Here is a 22468-nt window from a genome sequence, read left to right as displayed (position 1 = left end):
CCCGGCCCGCGCCTCCGCCCGGGAGGCTGCCGCTTAGAACAAAGGCACCGCGCCGGGGCTGGCTCCGCCGTCGCCGGCACCGCCACCCTCCGCTCAGCCGCCGCGGGCTTACGGCCGCCGGGACGCGCTGGGCTCGGCTGGGGCCGGCCCCGGGGCATCGGCTAGGGGGGTGGTGAGGCCGGCGCGCTGCCGTGCGGGCCGTTGGTGCGCGTGAGGGCGGGGGTCGGGGCACGAGCCGCCGCTGCCCTGACAGGAGCGGGCGGGCGGGCGCGGCCACCCCAGGCAAGCGGCGCAGGGTGACCGCCGCTGGGATGCGGGTGTGGGCGGTGCGCTCCGCGTTTGTAACGGTTGCAACGCGTGCCTCTCACGCGGCGCGTGCTTAACGCGTTCTTCTCGCCTTCGGGCCCGCTGCCGGGGGGTTCCCTCCACGCAGGTATCGCCCTCCAGCCCAGCCTCTGGCCTGAGGGTAGTGCAGAGGAGGCGTGACCCACTGGGCCCAACTGGTGGCCCTCAGACTGACAGGCAACCCTTGATCATCTGTTAATCAACTGCATTAAAATAATTATCGTTTGAATAAGGATTTTTCCTCCCTTAACCGGGATAAAGTTGTCCAGCTGAAAAATATGGGGTTTGCGTTGTTTCATGTTTCAATGTGCCTTATTTCACAATACCTAGCAGTGCTTTTTCTTTATACACCACCTTCTTAGATGGATAGTTGGGACTTATCCAGCATTTAGAACACTTTTTTCTGAGGGGAAAAAAGTGATGTTGTTGTAAAGGTTAAAGTACTATGTTTTTGCTTTTATGTCTTTTGCATGTCTAACTAAATAAAATGGAGAAAGTAATTCCATTCTTTATGTTGATTTCTATCCTTCCCTAGACATCGTTTTATTTGTCCCCAGTCTTTTTCTTACTTTGCAGCAATCCCAGAATGTGTGTACCTCAAAGTATAGCATATTGCTGGTATTCTTGTGGGATCCGCTGGTTAATTTTGTGTAATCTTGCTGAGGAGAAGTATAGCCTGTTATTAGCAAGGTGGGTGTGAGCTAGTCCGTATTTGGAGGAAGATGTGTCGTGTCTGTGAAGAGATTTGCATTTGCTGTGATGGAGCTCGCTGTAGGCCGAGATGATTCTCCCAGGACTGCATGAGGTTTTGTGCAAGGCTGTCTTGTAACAGCACGTAGACTGTAATTATGGATGCTCAGATTGAAGTCATTGAGTCTATAAAGGTTCCTAGGGGGAGACTGTCTGCATCAGAAATGTGAGCAGGGAATTCAGATTTAACCCAGTGCTCTAGTTGCAAAAAATTATGTCTGGCTTTTTTGCTCATCCAAATTCAGCTTTAATGTGTACTCAGGTCTTTAGTGAGTGGTCTCTGAGAATCCTGTTGGACCAAGTTTGCACTTCTAAACCTACATTGGAAATGGCTGACTCAGTGTCTGAAGGGAATTAATTCACTTGCTTGGGTGCCTACACGAGCATCTCAAATATTCCCAAAAAGCCTATGAAGGTTCTCATCACACACCATTCATCACCTGAGAGCCTCACTGCTCATTGGTTGCACTTAAAATTACTCTCGTTTTCTTCCTTTCAAAAATTGGCCTTAATTAAGAAAGCTTATGGGTATGTAGTAGCAACCTTCCAACACCTAAGTGGAGGTTACCAAGGAGAGAGAGACAGGCTCTTTACTGAAGCACAGAACAGGAAAATGAGACTCACTGGTCATAATTTGAAACAAGGTTCCAACCTGCTATGGGGTGCCAGGAATTGTTTTGAGGCTAAGGAACCATTGGAACAAGAAACTAAAGAAATTGTAGAATCTCCATCCTGGGAGGTTTTCAAGACCTAACAGGGCAAAGCCCAGAATAGCCTGGCCCAAGTTCAGTGTTAACTCTGCTTTGTGCAGGAGGTTGGGCTCAAAGTCAAAACCTCCCAAGTTCTCTTTGAACTGTAATGATTCTGTAACTCTGAAATTTTCTTCTTTTTAACAATAACCAACCACACAGAAAGCTCTTGCTCCCTGCCAGAGTGCTCAGTTGTGAACAAATACTATTTAAGTTTAATACTTTATAAATCACTCAGAGTGTTGAGAAGGGTGGCTTTGGTGAGATAACAGTAACTTCAATCACATGTGACACATCAAGCCTAAAAATGTGAAGTATAGAAGAGCTGGTTTTGGTAACTTCTGGGTTCCTTCCCTTCTGAATTCAGGCTAAAACAAAGGCTACTGAAAGAGCCTTTCTGTACAAACTACCAGTAGGTAAAGGCAGTTCTTTTGCTAATCATTGTCATAGCACCTGAACATTCAACAATGCATTATAATATCAGGAGAGAAGTATCAATGAGACATGGGTCCACAACAGGGCATTAACATTTAAAGGGTTTTCACTGCATCCTTTCACATGTATCACACTATCTCAGGAGCAGAGAGTAGCATAGAAGCCCATTCTGACAACATATGAACGTGGGCAAATGTGCTAATGGAAAAAATGTAAGCACCTCAGAGAAATTTATAGACATTTAAGGACTTCAGAAAAGGAAGAAGTGAAAGATTTGTCTGTTTGCTTTTGATGGGGCTAAGATTTCATCCCAGAGGAATAGAATTAGGAAAGAAAAAAAGAAAGCGTGACATGAGAAGGAAAAAAGCTGAAAGCTGGCTGAACTGTAACTCTGCCATGTCCAGTACCAGGGGAAAATGCAAAAGTTTTCCTCTCATGCAAAGCATATATGTTCTAAAATAAAGCACACCGATTTAACCTATCAAGTTACTGTGATTTATCAACACATTACAGAACAAGACATAAATGGACTCCTGTGCAACAGACATGGCCCTGGGAATCCAGCAGGCTCACACAGAAGAGCAGTATGTCCACCCTGCATCAGCAGTGTCAAGGCATGGCATGTGCATGGCAAGATCTGGCAGCACCTGCACAGGTTTTTGTGCACATGGACACAGAAGCCAAGCAACCAGTAGCCTTTCTTACACCTGGACAGAAAGTGTTGAGCTGAAAAAAAGGGGCACATTTAAGGAAATTTGGATTGTGATAGCCTTAGCTTGTAATAGTCTTCCAGCATCAGTAGATTTGATTCCCCCACCTACTATGAGGAAAAAAATTAAAATCAATATTTCATTTTCCTAAAAGGTCCTTTCTCATGTTATACAAATTGAAGTGCTAGTTTTACAAACTTGTACATGTTTCGCAACACCACTGTGGTAAATAGGACTATTTATCAAGGCTGGAGGGAGTTTCTGTCAGACCTAAGACCACACTAAAAATGTTATTAACGCTGGAGTTACACCTCTCCCTCCAGACTTATCTGTTCTCCTCCTCCACATCTCCCTTTTACAGGGTAGTAAGACTAAACACATGCACATTTGTAAGTTATACCAAGATGTACTTTTTACACCTGTTTAGTCTAGCCAGTTATGCAGCTGGTATTGCCCTGGAAAAATGTGTTAACCAGGTCCCTCCTGGGTCTATCAGATGTAGAGCATCTCTCTGCCAGTCTCAGGGATTGTAACTGTAGCTGAAACAGTTTGAGCACAAGTCATTGAAGCTATTTTAGTGCAAATTGCTCACCTACTGGTGAACGTTACATCTGTTTGTAGGGAAAAAGTGCAGAACAGATAGCTTTACGAGTTGGTCCATGAAAGAATGTAAGAGTTTTTCTGTAGTCCATTGCATTAGTTTTCTTCCATATAATGCATGATATATCTTGAAGTCAAGTAAAAAGCCTGAGAATGATCACACCTTTGTATAATCACATAGCAAATCAGTGGCTGATGAAACACATTTTTCTAAGCTTTGCAAGACAAGTTACTAGGGGATGGATCAAAAAATGTCTCAGGAATGTGTACAAAGGGTACTCTAGTGTCATATCTATACTGGAACAAAATTTTTAAAATTCAAAGCAAGCTCTTAGTCCTGAAACACAGCAAGACTAATTGATTTCTTCTTTTGAGTGCACACTTACCTTTTCAACTTACAGTTAAAATATAGCCACACTCAGGTATTTCAGGAAGAAAAAACTTTTATGCACTCATACTCTTGCCAACAATGCTTATGACATATAAAGTTAAAATCTACAATTTACCAACAGTTTTAAATGATAAAATTTTATAGCCAATATGTAAAAATTAGTAATTATAGTATCTAAACACATAAAATATGAAGATGTTGATTATCTAGGAACTTAAGTTTCATTATTGTATTTATTTAGGTATCAAAGTACAAAAGCTTTGACAAGAAATACAGTGTGTGTGTGTGTATATATATATGAATTAAGAAACACTCATTTGATCTTCAAGTCACCAAGGAACATAAGATTTCTTTCCCTTTTACCTCTAGGATAAATGAAAGGGAACTTTCAGTTTGCCATGTTAACTTTATCAATATAATAAATTTTAATAAGGGACAAATACGTGTTTAACAAACCTTTGTGGGCTCCTCTGCAAGATGGAGTACTGCCTACTCAAATTAGTGGTCGCCTGTTGAGCAATGAATAGTGAAACGGGGACACTCTGTGGGGAAGTGAAAGAAATGCAATTTCTTATGCTTTCTGGATTATCATCTTTAATCGTTTACATTTTGCTATTTATAATGATTTGATGAAAAGAGAGGCAAGCATTTAATTCCTGCACTTATTCAGTTCTCTCAAGAGGCCTTGCTAGTTTCCTGCTAAGGCCACGCTGATCTTTGCAATAATTGGTTATGAATCTGCTCTTGGATCCAAACTCTATCGATGACTTTGCTGAGAGTCAAAGTTATAAAGTTTGTGTGCTGTAAAAACCTGAAGAAACCCTGTCCTAGTGCATCAGTGCATTTGGAATTAATTAAATTTAGGCAACGACTCTTCTGGGATTTGCACTGCAGAATTGCCAAAGTGAAATCTTTGCCATAAAACTAAGAGTGGTAACACTAACTCTAGAGGTAGCAGAGCCTCTTGCATAAGAAGCTCTCCAGCCTTAGCACAGTTGGGTGGGTATTCTGTCATCTCAGCCCTCTGCCTCAGTGAGAGCCCTGGACAGGCACAGTGCTTCCCGACCCATGGATATCTGCCTGCTTGCACTGGAGAGAACCCTCCTGGATATGCTGCCTCTTTTTTCTTACACACCAACAACTTCTTTAAAGTTTTGCAAGTTATATTCATTTGACAAGATCTATGTATTACAGAAACTTCCATGCACAAAATGCATTTGTTTTGGTTTATGGCCTGCTTTTGCGGTTTTGGAGAGTGCAGTTCACAGGGCACTGCCTCTGGGATGGATCAGACCCACTGAACATTGCTGACCGAAATCCTTGAATTTCAAGCATAGGACTGCTTGTCCAGTCAGAGTTAAGTACATACAGAAACTGCAGCTCAGAATATCAGGCAGAGTCACTGAGAGAATAGCAGAGCCTCCTCTCAGTACCTCTGTAGACTGTTCTGGATTATGTGATACCACTATAATCAACTTCTAGCCACACCACGGTTGCTCTAACCCTAGTTACAGATGAGTAAATATTGGCTTTCTGCACTGAGGAAGAGAATCAGCACCTCACTGCTATGGTCAAAGGAAACACGAATGAATAGATTTAATCCATGCATTTGTGATTCACTGTCTTGAGTTAAAACTGACATGTATTAGTAGTGAGACAAAATACCAATGCTCAGCTCATGGTTACAAAACTCCAAGTCAGATTTAGAGGCCAGCTGTTTTTGATGTTACTGTACTAGTTTCTCTTTTGAGGACCCTACTGGCGCTTATGGGGTACATCTGATCTCTCTGGGAAGGACGTGGATAGTCAAGAATGGGAACAGATTTTAGCAAGAACACGTGTGTCAAGACGAACAATTAATTTTACAGCCACTTCAGTTAAATTATATCACTTGCCCTTCCCTCCATCCAGATCAGTAGCTGAATTTTTCAACTACAAATATGTTTCTTTGAAATTAAGAGCAGAATGCTCAGAAGCCAGCTCTATATTAAACAGCACATGGGACCAAAATCTTAGTACAAAAATATGATTAATGTTTGTATTGGGTGTAGGTGGCATGATTTTGGTAGCAAGGGGCTGCTGTGGCCTTGTAAGTAGAGACCAGGAGCAATAAATAAATCTTCCCCAAGTCGAGTCTGTTTTGCCTGTGATGGTAATTGGTAGGCAATCTCCCTGTCTTTATCTTGACCCCTGTGCTTTTTCATTTTATTTTCTCCCCATTCTGTTGAGGAGTGAGAGAGCAGCTTGGTGGTTTTCTAGCAATCAGCCAAGGTTGACCCATCATAATGGTACAGACCTTCTTGTGGTAAGACCTCATGTAGTTGCAGTAATTACCAAACATTCCCACAATTAGCAAGTAACACAGAAATGTAGTTAGTAGACAATCAAGGGGACTGGAGACTGCTACATGATAGCATGTGCTGTGGCTTTATTTTTTTGGCCACTATAGCTTAGTCTTAATTTTTAAGGAAAATATTTACTGGAATGCAGTAACAAAAACCTCTGTTTTGAACAAGCAGCTATGTCTGAGTAATAGAAGATCTGCTGGGAAGCAGGAACCAACTAGTGTCTGAATTTGGGGGTTTGTAGACTACAAAAGGAAAATGTAGCTAAAGCAGAAAAAAAAATGTATCACAAACATACCATTGTTAGAAAAATGCAGTAAAAAATCCCACTATGAAATCTCAGAATTCTGCCACCCTTTAAAAGGAGATTATGAATCAAACTTAACTACCTCTTTTATTTATTGTGCAACAAGAGTAGGGAAGAACACAAGAACAGGTAACTAAATATGCCTAAGTACACTGTGACCTAGTTACATTGATGCTGTACTCACCCATTATATCTGAGAGCAGCTTCCCTAATCCCCAGGCTAAAATTCACATTTCAATCCAGGATTTCAAGAAAAGAATGTGGAACTAATTATTTAAAATATATGCACTATCTGTAAGCAAACACTAAACTGGATTAAATTGCTTGACATGTATTTTGGCTGTGGGTACAATTCAAAATCTGAAATTTACAGACAGATGCTTTAGGGTGCTATGAATCTGTTCCTATGGGAATCCTGTCATTTAGTTATCTGCAACTGCAGGGCTGGGCTGTAAATTTTGGCCCAGCTGAGCTACAGAAGAGAAACATCATCACAAACCCTTAAAACCTTGTTGAACGCTAAACCAGCTTGTGGAGTGCTCCTCTTAAAAGGTTGTTCCCAGTCAACCCCACTACAAATGGCAACCTCGGCATTCGGGCTGAGGCTTCTAAATCAAAGAATATGATACAAGCTAGCACACTCTGCTGGGTGCCAGAGTGCTTATCCCACCTCTAGCCAGTGCTCAAAAGCTAATCACGGAGGTAGCCCAGGCTCATGTAAATCTCTGAGCCTTTACAATGGCAGAACTGGACTCTTGGGTATTTGTGATTCTAAGGCTGTGCTACGATGGCTTCTAATACACAGATCTTCTTCACTGATTTTATCTTACCATAAAGCTAGAGATGCAGTATATAAAAAAAAAATGAGCGTGCTTTCCTCTTTAACAGTCATTTTTCTGTAGTGTTGTAAAAGCCAGTATCAGCATTCCTTCCTATTATGAACTACAGGCTGTCTTGCTTTTGATTTTGCGGAAGAATTTTAATGGAAATACTTAGAACTCAAGTCTGGAGTTCACTTATCCTTTGAAGCTGGAAATCTTGATCTCAGGGGATTCATTCTGCCCTGACTGGGTTTTGTGTAAAGCAAAGCCATATTGTTTTATTTGGTAGAGACTGAGCAAGCTGTTACTGACTTTTAAATATTCAGGATCTGTTCCAAAGCAGGATGATTGCTAACGTGAATGATATAATTTTTAATGGAAATTAATAATATTTTTATTTTACAGTCTGTGCTGTAAACTATCTTACTTCCAACTTCAATTGCATGTCCTAATACAGGGAAGGCTATAAGCAAGTAGTTCAGTTGCATTGTTTTAAGCTAGTAGGACTGTAAACTGCAAAAAGTGAGGAGGCAGCATATATTAAGTCTGCCACTTACCCCCTGGTCATAGCTTTCAGCATACCAGAGCAGTTAATTTCCTAGACCAGGACACCAAAATGCAGGTTGTTAAAGGCTGTAGTGAGAGTAACATTTTTCCTGCGTTAATGTGGTGCGACTGCCTGGTAGCCTAGCCAGAAATCTGCTGCTTTACTCATGAAAATCTTTTTTCCCCGAGAGTATTGCCATGCAGATAAAAGGAAATTCAAAACCATTCTATTAGCATGACCTCTGGCCAGTCCCCAGTCTATTTGCAGCTAAAGCAGAATCCAGTGTTTTGGGCACTCATTTAAAACTTCCCATGGAGCAGTATAACAGGAAATGTATCTTCAGTCACCCACAGAAATTCACTTTCATCCTTCAAAACTGCAGGTAATTACAGTATCGCATCCCCCGGACCCACCTGGAATTTTGGGCAACTTCCAGTCATTCTTGATCCATCTCTGCAGAGAAACCCTGAGGAACTTGGACCACTTTGCAGCACTGCCAGAAAACCATCTCAGCTGGTTCTTGCAGGCCAAATGGGGATTCACACCTGACAGAAAGGGCACAAGTCTCTCAGAGTAGCTGGCATCCCAATGATTGCCAATCCCCAGACCTCTATTGCCAGCCAAGGAAGATCCTACGGACTAGGGATAGCCGTACATGATATACCTTTTAGTGAGGCACAGCTAGATTAATTAGCTGCATTTTCTGTATGTCTGAGTGGTGCACTCCTGTGTAAATAGAATTTAAATTATGGGATTTAAATAAAGCTTACACTCCACTTTCAGGTAGAAACAATACGGTATCTCTGTCAAATCTGCACCACTTTACCTGGGGCTCTAGCATGCAGATATGTGCAGAAAGGAGGGTTCAAATCCCATACTCTTCACTGTGCGGGGAGGAAAAGGTGAAGCCAAGTCTTTCTTTAATTAAGAGTAGGGCACTGCAACATGGACAGCAACAGCATTAGCACCTACAGCTTCCCTCTTACTGACAGAGGATATGCTTTACTGTCCAGCATGAAGCAAAAAGGGGAGACAGGCTGGGCTGCACAGTGCCAACACGTTAGAAGTAGGATACTGCATAGGTTAATCCCACTGATAACAAATGCTTATGCATCCCCAAGCAGAAAACCCAGCGGGATATACTTGTAAATATTCATGGAATAACTTAAGGAAGACATGAAAGGAAAGCAGATGTCTTTTTTTCATATATAACAAAAATGCAAAGTCTATCTTTAGGTGCAAAGGAGGTTACAAACCTGCAGTCACCAGAGCTCCAGATTTGGTGGAGAACTGGGCTGGTTTTCAAGATATATGTACCCAATTTAGACCTTGGGGCAGCTAGTTCCATTAACGTGTGGTGCTCTGCACAATATTAGCAGCCAAATACAGGCACAGACTCTGCTTCATAACAGAGGTGCCAATTTTACCTGCTAAGTGAAAAGATAAGGACATGGAGAAGAATCAATCCATAAAGAACTGCTGCTCACCTGTTGTAGTGCAAGGGATGTTTCACAAAGCGCAATCTGGAGGTTAGCCACAATTGCAGGTAGAGGCCTGTCCCTCCCTATTCCCTGCTTTCCTGCTTGCTGGGTGTAGAGCAACCTGCAAAGCATGGCAGAAAGCTAGCCTCTGTATTCCAAGGTATTGGTCCTTTCGTCCAAAAACCAAGTAAGCAAAGGCTGTAGACTGGTGTCACTGATAAACTAAACAAAGAAACAGCAATGTTGTCGTTTCAATTAATGTGGCCGTTCAATGTGAGTTGCCCACAGAGCTCACCTGTCTGAAGCTTGGATGTTCAGGTCGGTGGCAGACTGCAGGCAGGTAGCACAGCATTCCATCACAAACCAGGGCTGTTTTAAAGCTTTCTTTTGCAATAATAACTCCTTGAAAGATGGGGCCTTAATATTTATTTATTGCTATTGAGAATGAGGATTCTGGACTGTAAAATGCACCTGTACTAACCAGCAGTAACATGATCAGGGACTGCAGATGGTTCCTGCTCTCACCTAGAGAAAGAACAGCATCTCTGGTGGGCTACACTGGACAGTTCAAGACTGACTGCTCCCTAGCTATTCAAAATTCTTTGTTATCTTTTAAAATTTGATTTATTTACTGTATTTTAAGGTTTATTCATTCTTTACAAATACTCTTTTAAAATATTATTTTTTCACCATTGGTCTAATTTTCTCAATTACTTCTGAATAACAATATTTCAGTGTTCCTATATTTGAACATAAAGAATAAAGAATTTTGGATTAGAGTTTGTTTTATAAATAGTCACCACAGCTGCTGCTTTAATACTCCCAGCAATAAACATCATATAAGCTACCTAGCTAGGCAGAACTGCTCTATAAGCAGACTCTGCAGGTAAGAACAGCTGTGATTCATAAAGAAGCATGATAAGGCTTTTTGGGTTTTGTTTGTTTTCTGAGAATTCAAAAGGAAAGACAGACATAATGCTTCTGCTGTAGAATCCAGGCAGCCCAACTCATCAGCACAAGATGCTGGCACAGCATAAAGGCTCTGTCTCCTAGGGGCGCCCGTAAGTGACAGGGCATGTGCCTCTTAGAGAGTGTCAAACTAAGTGAAAATAAATGTATTCAGAAGCAGTCATTTCCTGGACATAGAAGAAAGTTAGTCAGCATTTATTTCAAATCTTCAACTCCCAACCCTGTGATTTCAAAGCTTTGAAATACCTGTGAAATCTCTTTTCTTTCCCATTAAGTATATCCAGTGCCAGTGAACAGTCCAGTCGTAGGGAGCAATATAGATGAACAACAAAAGTCAAACCTACCTAAGTATTGCAAGAGTTCAGATTCCATTGCTGTTGTGTTTTTATTCTCCCTAGAGACCCTGTAAATAACAGCAGTAATTACTGTGGTTTCATTTCCAGTAGTTTAAGGTTTGCCTGGGCACTGCTACTCTAAATCCAACTCTGTACCTAACTCTCTAAACTACGTGGCCAATTCTTCAGTTGCTTTCAAGTGCCAATCAGTAATCAACCTGTTAGCAATAGAAACCTTTTAATCCCTACAGAACATAATCTCCTCGCTCATTTAACTTGACTGACCTCCATCTAGAATGTAGTCCTTTGGAAAAAATACCAGTTTGCCTTTTGACAAACAGCATCAACTCCATGTTCATAGTCATGTCATACATTGAAATACCAGGTTCAGCAGTTAGCCGGTATCAAAATGCTGGGAAAAACTCAGTAGCGCACCTTTGTCAGCAGCTTTCCAGACTTTTGAGAACAACTGCACTGAGAACCACATCTTCCATGCCCATTGAAAATAAACTAAAACAGAGATCTTGCATGGGAGTTTGACACTAGTGGGACACAGAGGCAGTTTTTAGGTGGGAAATAATTCCAGGTACATAAATGATACATGAGTACATGTTTGGGAAAGTTCTATGAATTTCAGTGTTGAGGTAGACAGCAAACTGCACATGCCTTTTCTTATGACTTTAAGCACCAATATCTCCCTAGGTGCTCTGCCTAAAATGAGGCACTGTATTTACATCTTCCTTGTTTTGAGCCACTCAGAGACACTGAAGATAAAATATTTATCAAATAGCATTTTTACTAAGGAAAACTTTTATTTCAACTGTGCAATCAATCAGTATTTAGACAGCAGTTTCATAAACATTTGGCATTTAAACCTCTATTACTTTTTTGGCATGACCTTGGGTAGTATATAAACAAACCTGGAAGGGACAAAGGAACCAACACACTAGGTAACATTTACTAGAATGCTAGAAAAAGAAAAACAAATCCACATTATTAAGCAAAATAGTTTTAAAAAGACATTAAAAAGTTACATTCAAATCAGGGCAAACATTAGCTTCCCTCATGCAATGGAATTCACAGAGCTGATCCCCTGAGACAAATATAAAATGAATACAATTCAGTTCCGTCCTCCATTAGCCAGTCAGCCATTGCTGCCCTTAGAAGAAAATGGCACACAGTGAAAGGATCCAGAACACCACAATATGAGATACATACCTGGCTCCTACACTGGCAATTCATTCAAGACTTTAAAAAAAAACCCAAAAGCCAAACAATCAAAAAGCAATATTTGTATAAGTCAGTTTTTCATATACAGTCAGTCTTTACTGAAAATACACCAGGCAGATGCAACGTGGGTATTTGCAACCATGAAAAGCTGAAAACTTCCAGAAGAAGCACAGCTTGCAATGGAACCAGAGGGCCCAACACCACAAAACCTTAAGCATGTATTTACATGCCTTTTCAGTCAGTTAGGACCAGTCTCAGTGTAAATCTAGAGGAATTCAAAGAAATAAGCTTACTCACATTTGAGCCAAATCGGATTTGTGTTCTTTTCATATGGGCCTCTATTAACAGAAAGTGATTTGGTTTTGGACTTGTACTAAAGACTAGTATTTTTTGAAACACATGTTCCAAAATATATCATTACAAAAATAATATATTTTTAACTTATGTTATTAAATAAAGGCTCTCAGTACTTCCTGCAGACAGGCAAATTCCTCCGCTTTAGAAACTCTTGCTATTAGCAGAGCTGCGGTTGCAGCAACAAGCGTTCAACAATTTTTCAAGCTAAGAATTACCTCTTTAGCAATTACTAGGTGTAATTCTGCTTTCAGTTTTACCAGAATAACTTCAGTAAATTGATTTCTGTGAAATACCACCAGAGTTTACGCCTGTGCAGCTCTCTTCAGTTGGTGTGAATGAGATTTTTGGCTAAATATGGATTGCTCTAGAAAACCTACCAACATTCCCCATGTTAGGAGATGGGACTTTTCCCTGCGTGAACTTCATTCTGTAACAAATAAAATGAGCAAGAGCTCCTGGACTTAGGGCTTACAAATCTGCACAGAGTAACATGTTACTGAGACCCAGCAGCCCATGGTAACTATTCTTGTGCACACTCAGGTTGCAACAAAGGGTACATCATTCCACTGGACTTAGTTTGCAATGAAAAAGAGGTAAACTGACTTGAAATACTCAGTCTTCACTGCAGGCTGAGACCAGATGCATGGAGACTTACAGTGGGCCTCTGATACGTGGTAATTTGTTATCTTACAAATTTGCCAATGGGAGTTTTAACCACAAAGGAATTCTGTCCTTTAAAAATAATAATACCGTGATGGTTTAAAAAACAAACAAAGAGCTGATTTTGTCTCTCCAGACCATGCAAACTGAAATCAAAATCAATTCTCCCATTGGCTTAAAAAGAAACAGGGTAAGGACCATGATTTGAATAAGGCAAACAAGACTTAGCTCATAGTCTAAAGCAAGGGGATATAACCACAGAGGGAATGAGCTATGAAAAATAATTAAAAACAGGTAAAGAACTCTTTTGATAGTGTTTTCTGTTAAAATCTCCTAAGTTACACAGAAGATGCACAGCTAATACAGGAAATGAGTAAAAGTATATGGAGACTTTTCGCGTTTCTCTTACAAAAGCAGAGATATTTTAAAAAAAAAATCAACTCATAGGCCCTATTCTACATAGCATACACATTCCCAGTTCTCATTAGATAACTCCTGAAAGATGAGAATACTTTTTATTTGTTAAATATGAAGAAACTACACAATTGTAACTGTGGGCAGATTGAGGGTTAGGTTTTGGATCCAGGTCCTGCAGAACAGGCATTGCTGTTGCAATTGAAGAGCAGAGTCCTCACTTGGAAACACAATTAGCACAGTAAGCCAGTTTCAAGATGCTTTTCAAGTCACAGCAACTTTAAACATTTTTGCTTTCTTTTTAAAGTACAAGGGTTGCATATACACTCATTACACCAGCCATGGCTCTTTAGTTCTTAATATACTTAAACAAAATCAATTAGCATAGTGTAACACTAAATTCCACATTTATGTTCATCTTCCAGAACATATTTAGTAAAATTCATAATTAAACAATGATTTTTTTTTTCCCTCCAGGACCCAGTTTCTACAGACATAACCAAGGAAAAAAATACTGGAAAACCTGAAACCATTCTGCCTGCAAATGGAATGAACAAAATTTGCATATGAAAAATTGATTTCCTTAGACAGCCACAGGTATAAACATTTAAGAAAATTACTATCTGTAATATCATATCTGTAATTACATGCCTTGGTTTCAAGGATATGAAGCATTTCAACTTTGAGCCCAATTTTGCACTGTTCCAATCACAAAGGATTGAGTCTGCTATTGAGTTCAATAGAGAAAGTATCAACTTCTGCACAATTTTTCTGGAGACTCCTTTGCTTACATTGGTGGAGCTTCCAATCATAGGACAAATTTTCCCTCACAAAATCTTGTGCTATATTAGTAATAGGTCATGATTTTTGAGGATAACATTTTTTGTTCTGTGGTAATCATGACTTTGTGACAAAGTAAAGGGAAGCACATGAATGTAGACTGGGTTCTGGAGAAACTTATTCTATTTGGTTAACATAAAAATAAGGAAAAAGACAGAATAATTAACATCTAACTAAGCTTGCCTATATGCTGAGGTAACCTTAAATATCTTTGGTTTTCTTTATTTGCTGATAAAAAGTACCTTAATAAAACCTTAAGTGATGAACAGAGGTCTGGATGGACTGCTTTCTAATCACTGAATACTTTCACCTCTGGCTATTGAAGTTAGAGCATCTATATTAGACTGACAAATTTTATAAGTCTCTTTTTCTCATATTATCCATGGGTTAAACTACACAGTGGATGTCTGGAAGAAAAAGTTTAGGACTTAAAGTATTTACCTGTAATGAAGGTCATAAAATTACATCCGATTATCAATACTTACAGCAAACAAGTCTTTGGAGGAGCAAACAGTTACCATCTGCATATCAACTCTTTCTGAATGAAACTAACAAAAGAGGCTACTCTGAAAGATGAAGCGTGAAACTTCATGCTACAGTTACACATTCTTAATCTAGTTTTGATTAATTCACACTTTTCCTAACTAAAAAGAGTACTCTGCTGTACACTAAACATTCTGCCTGACAAGACCAAAAATAAATCTTTGGTGAAAACGTTTTCTTTTTCTTCAGCAAGTAGATTAAACAACTATTTAAAAATATTTTTTTTTACTACTGTATTGTTGATCAACTACATGCTGGAGAAAAAAAAAAATTACACTAGGAAGTCTTTGGAGATATCTGCTGGTATTATAATAACTTTCTTTAAAGGCTCTTGTTTCAACAAGGTAGTTAAAATTGTAGAAGAATACAACTCATCTATGCAATCAACTACTACACTCAAGAAGCCCTATTGTTTTTTGTTAGTAACTACTTATACAATAAGATGTATTCAGCTCTTCAAACCTACAGCTTTTAACTAGTTCAATTATTTTTGGACAATATGTTGCTTCCTTCTCTTCTACAGAAAAGTCTTTGGTACAAGATTAGTTTTAAAGCATTTGAATCACACTGTTATAAAAAGGTGAATGTGTACTGTCTGGTTCAGAACTAGCAAACAGTTACAACGTAAAGAACTACAGTAACTAGAGGCCAATTCATCAACACAAAACAGACAGAAGAGTAGGGCTTATTGACGACTTCTGACCACCTTTTGATACATGAGGAATGATACAAAAGTCAGCCTGGCCTACTGTAAGGGTGACACCTTGCTTGGCCCCAGTGAAGTCAATGGGAGTTCTGACAGACTTAAATAGAGCCAGGAGTTCCTATGGTTGCTTTCTCACAACATTACATTTTAAACTTTTTTATTTTTTAAGTAAAAACATATGCTTTTTTTTTTTTCCTAAAGTAAAACATGTCAAGAGGAGGACTGGAGAAGAGGACTGGATATAGATACAGGCAAGTTCATAACATTGGATGATTCCAACCTCCTCCTCCTCTCTCCCTCTCTCCTATTAAAAAACAAAACATGATACCCTGTCAGTTTGCTCCACGTTTCTGTGAGGCAGCTCAAAAGTAACAAACTGTTCCCTGAGTCCAGGAAAAAACAACAACAAACAACCCCAAAAAATACTAGAAGAACTCTTAATAGAGGTAGTATAAAACAGGAATTGCATGGGTTCAAGGCAGTAGCAGTACTCACCTCTTCCAACAGACTCTTCAGCTAAAGCTCTGGCTTTTTTTCTCTCTCATGGTAGCCTAATCAGAGTTTTAGACTGGCATGTGGGTAAAGTCACTCCCTGAGCTAAAATTCCTGGCTAACAGCACACTAGGTGAAGGCAAGGAGCAGGGTTGTGTTCTAACAGCAGCTCTGAGACATACTATGATCCTAGCAGTGCTTTTCAGCACTCAAAGCTGGGTAAAAAGAACTACTAACTCATGATACAGTTTACTTAAAACATCCAAGAAGGATTTAAGGCATCTTTCTGTACTCAAAGCAACTTTATGAATACTAAAAAGGCATAAGGCAAATCAGTAATTTCATAATATATAATGCAAGGCACCATTGCTAAGAAGTACTGCAATACTCAGCATTATTGTCTATTCCATGATGCACAGGCAGAGCCAAACTGTTTAGAAATGCTGAATATGTTTTCATCTTGCCATGCTTTTTAGCATTAACTGTCAATAAAGGGGCAACATCTGTCACTGTGGGGAACCTACCACATCCCAGAGCCTACATCCTGACAGCAGTTGTTGGCACAAATTTCTGGGGGAAAGGCACTGTCCTAGGCATACTGGGGTCATAAGAAATCAAGAGGTACAAAAGATGTCATGTGGCTGTATACGTGGAAGCACCAACTCCAGTTTTCCCCATTTTTAACATCCTCTATGTCAACCACATTAAATACTACATTTTATACTCTGAGGCTTCCTTCTTTTTAAAGACAGAGCTTCAGCTAAACAATCTTGTTCACCTACCTATACAACTCCCTGATCACTGAGTGCACACATGTGCATGCACACACACACACACTCTACACACAACTGAAAACAACAAAAAAAGAAACAAAAAATAAGACTATTAGGAAGTATCATCAGTTCCATAGCTGAGACCAGCTAGAACACAAATGAGGTAAAGCAGTCATCATTCAGAGTTCACCTCTCGGCAAACTGAGGTAGATAGTCAGCAAAAGGGCCAAGCCTTCCCTTTGCTCCAGTGACATATTTTTTAACTTTACTCAGAAATCTTCACTGTCCTTTCACATTTGTTAACCACTAAACATTCAAAATGAGTGAGTTTCAAAAAACAAACAGAAACCCAAAACAAACAAAAAAAGAAAAAAAAGAGAAAAAACATTCAACAGAAATATGGGATCACCTGCTAGGTTAGTCAGGCTTTCCACAGTAGAACTTTGGCTCCCTGTTCATTGTCCTTCGAACAGACAAACACTGCATACACTGTGTGGCCCTAAGGATGTCAGTTTTGCACCGCAGAGTGTATCTGAAGAGGTGAGGTAGGAGTCTGGTCAGTAGCAAATGGCAGAGGAGACTTTGTGCAGTTATTTATGACAGGGCTCATTATGCTTGTACCCAAGTCACTGCTTACAAAAGGGCTGGTAGTGGGAGGGGTGGCACTTGTCACAGAGGAGAGATGTATCTCGTTGTTGGACTCATGAGAAAATCTTCCAGAGTCACCAGTCTCGTGGCTTCCTTCGCTGTTGGCTGAATGCTCTGTATCAGCAACAATACTGAATGGCACCTGGAAATTACACTGCTGGCCAGGAGAGCTGGGGGAGTCATCCTCACTGATCAGCACAGTGGTGCCTGGCTGATACAGACACACCGCCTGGACAAATCTTCTCTGAGGCTACACAGAAAGCAGAGAGAAAAAGGTTGATCAGCCTCTGAAAAGCTGAGCCATAATTCAACTTTTTACCACATTTCCTATCTCCTATTCCGCTGGAGTGCCTCTAATAACATTGGCTCTAACAATCTGGGCTTTCCTACAGGAGGTTAAAAAGACTCAATATCAAGTCTTGCTCATATTTTTCCATAATAGATGTAATAATCCCTTCTAGCTAAGCATGGCTTATCAAGAATGATTTAACTGGAGAGACCTGAATGGTATTTTAAAAACATACTTGAAAGAGTTCTCTCCTATCCCTTCATGCATATTCTTTAAGCATTACTCCTTGGGTGGTAGCAAATATTTTGCTTAGAGGCATCAGAAATATGCAGCTGCTTCTGGAAAAGTTTTGGAATACGAATTTACCACACAGATATCAATACTTCCTATTCCTTAAACATACAAGAGCACAATACAAGTTACAATTCCATGAACATTAGTTAGATGCCCCATAGGTGTGAATTTGCATTATAATGTTCAGGATTTGGTTTAACACTTCAGTTTTAAACTGTTACTTTTCTCATCCAAAGAGCAAATGTGTCCAGAGCAACAATTTCAGAAGGCAGATCATTCTACTCAGATTCTCAATTTCTTCAGTACTTTGGGTAAATCATTTCATTTCCTTCCTTTGGCTTCTCTTCAGCAAACAAAGTTTTAGCTGCCAAGGTAGGAGGGGATTTCTTTATATTTTTATATTTTTTCATTTATAAATACATATTTAATTTGTATTTATATGAAGCCTCTGCAGATGTAGTACTGTAGATGCTATGCACAGACCCAGTACACAGGAATCCTTCTGCTCACAGATAAAAGAACACAGGCAAAGCAAGAAAGCAACCAATTAACTATAAAGCATTACAATATCTGACAACTTGGGCCAGGAAATGAAACTTCTATAAGACTTTACTACAAGGTAGAACACTACCAACCTTAACACAACTGAAACTATCCAATTAGAACTTAGACCTCTAATTATGCTTTTCCATAAATGGAAAACTACATATCTTTGCAAACACAGGATCTTACAGTAAAGATTGCGCATCTCAACCCATTAGACCAATTACCTCCTCAGTCTTCACCTTCTTAGTGTCTTGGAAGAACAGCCACCTTTTCTTGCAGTTAGCCTTTGTGACAGGCCCATAGCTGTTAATAATCAGATCAGATCCCCCCTACAATAGAGGGAGACACACAGACATTTATTTTGGCAAACTAAATTTCTAAGATATTTGAAAATATTTTTCTATACCTACCTATTGGCTCCATACTGAAAAGGAAGACAAATGAAGTCTCTGTGCTCAGTCCTATGTTTGTGGTCTGGTACTCATCTACTGTGCGAGACAAGTCAAGACCAGATCCACTCTGATCTGGCAAGCACAGAGGCCAGACCCAACAGCTATAATACTCCAAACACACAGCAAAATATTCCAGCCACTGCTCTTGCTCTACTATTTTGAGTGTGACCATTCATAGAAAACGTGTCTGTGCCTGTACTGGGGTCCATTTCCATTTCCTGGCTCTTGCATATATCCTCAGCAAGCAGCTCCATTCAAGTTTGCAGTGTGTACAGACCAAGCCTTAAATCAGCATGTCTGCATGCAAAAGTAAGGCCAATGTGGTTTTGTCACACTAGACTCCTGGACTGTAAGATCCTACATATCCACTAATACATCTGCCATCTAGATTAATTTATATTTTGACCAAATATGAGTTCATAATATGTAACATTGTCTTACCAGTAAATACACAGAAAGATAATATTTTCTTTAATACCTCCTTAGTGCCATATTTGACTAGATCATGCACAGGCACTTGCTGAGCTAGGTGCTGACGAGGACTCTCTCACCTATCTCCTTGGACTAGCAGAGGCCATCTATCAGTCCTAAGTCTATGGAGCTTTTATCCTTGGATGCTGTGCCACAGCCAAACTCTGCAGTCTGCAGAGTACAGTATAAGACAAGCGTATCGAATCAGATCTCTAGCTGAACTTTAAGAGGAGTCTTGAAAATTTTACCCTGGATTGCCAAATTTGTGCTTACCCCATTTAAAAAAAATCCTGCTGTGGATTTGTAGTGTACATATTTTACTTCTGATAAGGACTCAGATGTTATAGCAGTGAATTCTAAAGAAAGGTCTCTGGTATGAGAGTGAGTAAAGCTCACAGTACCTTAGCATCAATGAAGCTGTTTCCCACTATCATCGGCAATAGGGATTCTTCATTCTCTGCCATTCCTTCAATACTCTTCTCCACCTCATTAGCACTGGCTAATGAGATGCTGGTATGTGACAGCTGGTCAGTGCTTTGCTGCACAGGTTTAGGAGCAGATGTTTTCCTACACAGTGTTAAGCAGGAATAAAATTGACCCACAGGAAGGAAATACAAAAAAAATCAAGGATGAACTTCACAGCTACTATTAATCAGGTAACACTGGTATATTCTTGGCATTTACATTTTGCTATATGATACTCTTAACTCTCATGGAATTTAAATGTTATTGCTTGTGACAAAAATAACATCTGCTTCCAGTTAATCATACACAGTAGGCTACAAGCTTATGTGCAGACAGAAATTGCCATAATTACTAATATTACTTGGAGGAAGTAACCACTAATGATATTAAGACCTTTCTACCATGCTATACAGAGACTATCTCCCAATCCATATTTTTTCCTGCATGTATGCTAAAAAGCCCTTGTTAATAAAACACACTTTCAGACAGTTTTTTAATTTGTTATTCCAATTAACTTATATTTGTTCCGATCCCAAAGTTACGGGCAGAGCCACTGGGACAGTTTATGCCCCATAGCAGCCGATAACAAGACCAACAGATGGTGGCTTGCACTACTGCAAAGAAATTGCATTACGGAACTGCTTTATGTCAGAGTTCCTCTTGTCCAGCAACACCAGAGGGATAAAGCCTTGCAAACCAGGTCTGGGCAGGCTGGCGTGTTAAGCAGGAGGAGCAGATGATGTAAAGCAGCATGCTTATCTGACTCTAAAGGGTTTTCTAATTTGGAAACATGCCTCAGCTAGTTGTCAAAGCACCACTGACTCACTCTGTGGGTTCTCCCTTCTTTACATAGGAGAAGGGACTCAGGTAGAGTAGGAAGAGCCAACAAAGTGCTTTGTTTCCACTGCAGGTAAGAATAGGTGAAGAGGCAGAATACTTCCGAGAACTTAGCACTCGTGGAGAAGGTGGCATGTCCCAAGAATCAGTGCACTGAGAAAGAGCTCAGTCTTCAAGAATAAAAACATACCTGGCTTTACTGCGATAAATTAAGATCAGGATGCAGATAAGGATGCAGGTCAAGGCTATACAAACCCCAACAACAATGCCAGTCATTGATTTCTGGTCCAGATGGTAATAGTCAGAATATGCTATAGCAGAAAAGATAGAAAGGCTGAGTAAATAAGAAGACTCACCCTTTGCTCCCTGTCAGGAAATTAATAGGGTTACAGTCACAACCACAGAGACAAATGCTTCCTTTTAATCAGATTTCCAGACCTTCTCTGTCATACATTTTTGACACTTTTGAAAATAAAACTTGTAGACCAAAGAGAAGTATATGCTGTCCTGGTGTGGGAGGGGACAGCCTCTTTGGTGACCTACAACATAGAGCAGAGGAGCTCTCTCCAACCCCTTCCTTACAGGGTGCTACTGTAAGGGAAGCTTACAAAGGCAAAAGGCTTGGAGAATTCCACCTATTGTCACCTAGGAGGGTTCACTTTGGTTTATGCTTTGATGTGTACCATATGTCTATACCATATGTCTATTAATGTAATCCTGAGGGCATGACTCTATTTGCTTATTCAGGCCTAAAATAAAACTGAATTCCAGGAAAAAAGAAAACCCAAGCAAGAAAAATCCCTGTGTTGTAATCATAATCCAATGTGTAGCAATCAAGGAAAGGTTAAAAGGTTCATGTACCTGCATAATTACTAGCCCTTGTCTCCCCAAATAGCTTTAAAATCTGTAACAAGTCAGCAAGATAAATGCTCTTCTATGTCAAAGGCAATGTGCTCTTCTATTCTTGTATGGAGAAACCACTGATGTTACCTTAATTTCCACAAGGTAACGCATAGTTTTCGCCAAAAAGCTGCAGGCGGGGCTGACTGCTTTGGTGAAAATAGATGCTGGTATATTCCTGATTGACAGATTGATTTGTGTTGCTGGAATACCAGGAACCAGCAAATTTCAACATATTTATCTGAGATGCCATCTTATCTCTGCTGGGCTGTCTGATTCTATCTGACCCATTACTGCTGGTATCTCAAGCCAATAAAGGACTTAAAGGAAGTGCCTTAAAAGAGTGGGTGCAAAGTTGACATTGATGTAAAATTCAAAACAGTAATGTATTCTCATTTGAAAGGCAAGCGTACAACTTCCGAGCAAAAGAATTAAACTAGTTCTGAGGTGAAGTGAGATAAAAGTTACAACTGCCTCACAGAACAGTTTACCCAGAAAGCAGTTACAAGCTAAAACAAACAGGGATCTTTTTTCCTGATACTTGTGACAGCAGTAATCAAAACATTGCTACTGACTTGTGGAATCTCCCAAATCCAAGCGTTTAGGTCTCTGATTGGACTCTGATGTCTCCTTTGGCAGGACAGCAAGTTCTACTGCATTTGAGAAGGGACCTTCTCCCACTTCATTGGAGGCTGCTATTTTGACCAAGTAGATGTTTCCCGCTACAAGGTTTTCCAGCAAAGCCATGGTCATTGCTCCTATAAAA

General features: G+C 40.0%; 1 protein-coding gene across 1 annotated transcript in view; it reads right to left on the bottom strand.

Annotated features, from left to right (window-relative positions):
* Positions 1–11617: 11617 nt before the first annotated feature.
* PRTG (protogenin) overlaps positions 11618–22468 on the bottom strand; it is a 93317-nt gene continuing 82466 nt past the window's right edge. The window contains 5 exon segments of the mRNA XM_075100311.1: positions 11618–17698; positions 18802–18906; positions 19902–20067; positions 20993–21113; positions 22278–22460. Of these exon segments, the coding sequence (XP_074956412.1) occupies positions 17309–17698; positions 18802–18906; positions 19902–20067; positions 20993–21113; positions 22278–22460 (965 nt within the window). The 3' untranslated portion in view covers positions 11618–17308.

Source organism: Phalacrocorax aristotelis, chromosome 7 (genome assembly GCF_949628215.1).
Source record: "Phalacrocorax aristotelis chromosome 7, bGulAri2.1, whole genome shotgun sequence".
Lineage (NCBI taxonomy): Eukaryota > Metazoa > Chordata > Aves > Suliformes > Phalacrocoracidae > Phalacrocorax > Phalacrocorax aristotelis.
The sequence above is the reverse complement of the archived record's forward strand: the minus strand, read 5'-3'. Positions and strand labels throughout refer to the sequence as shown.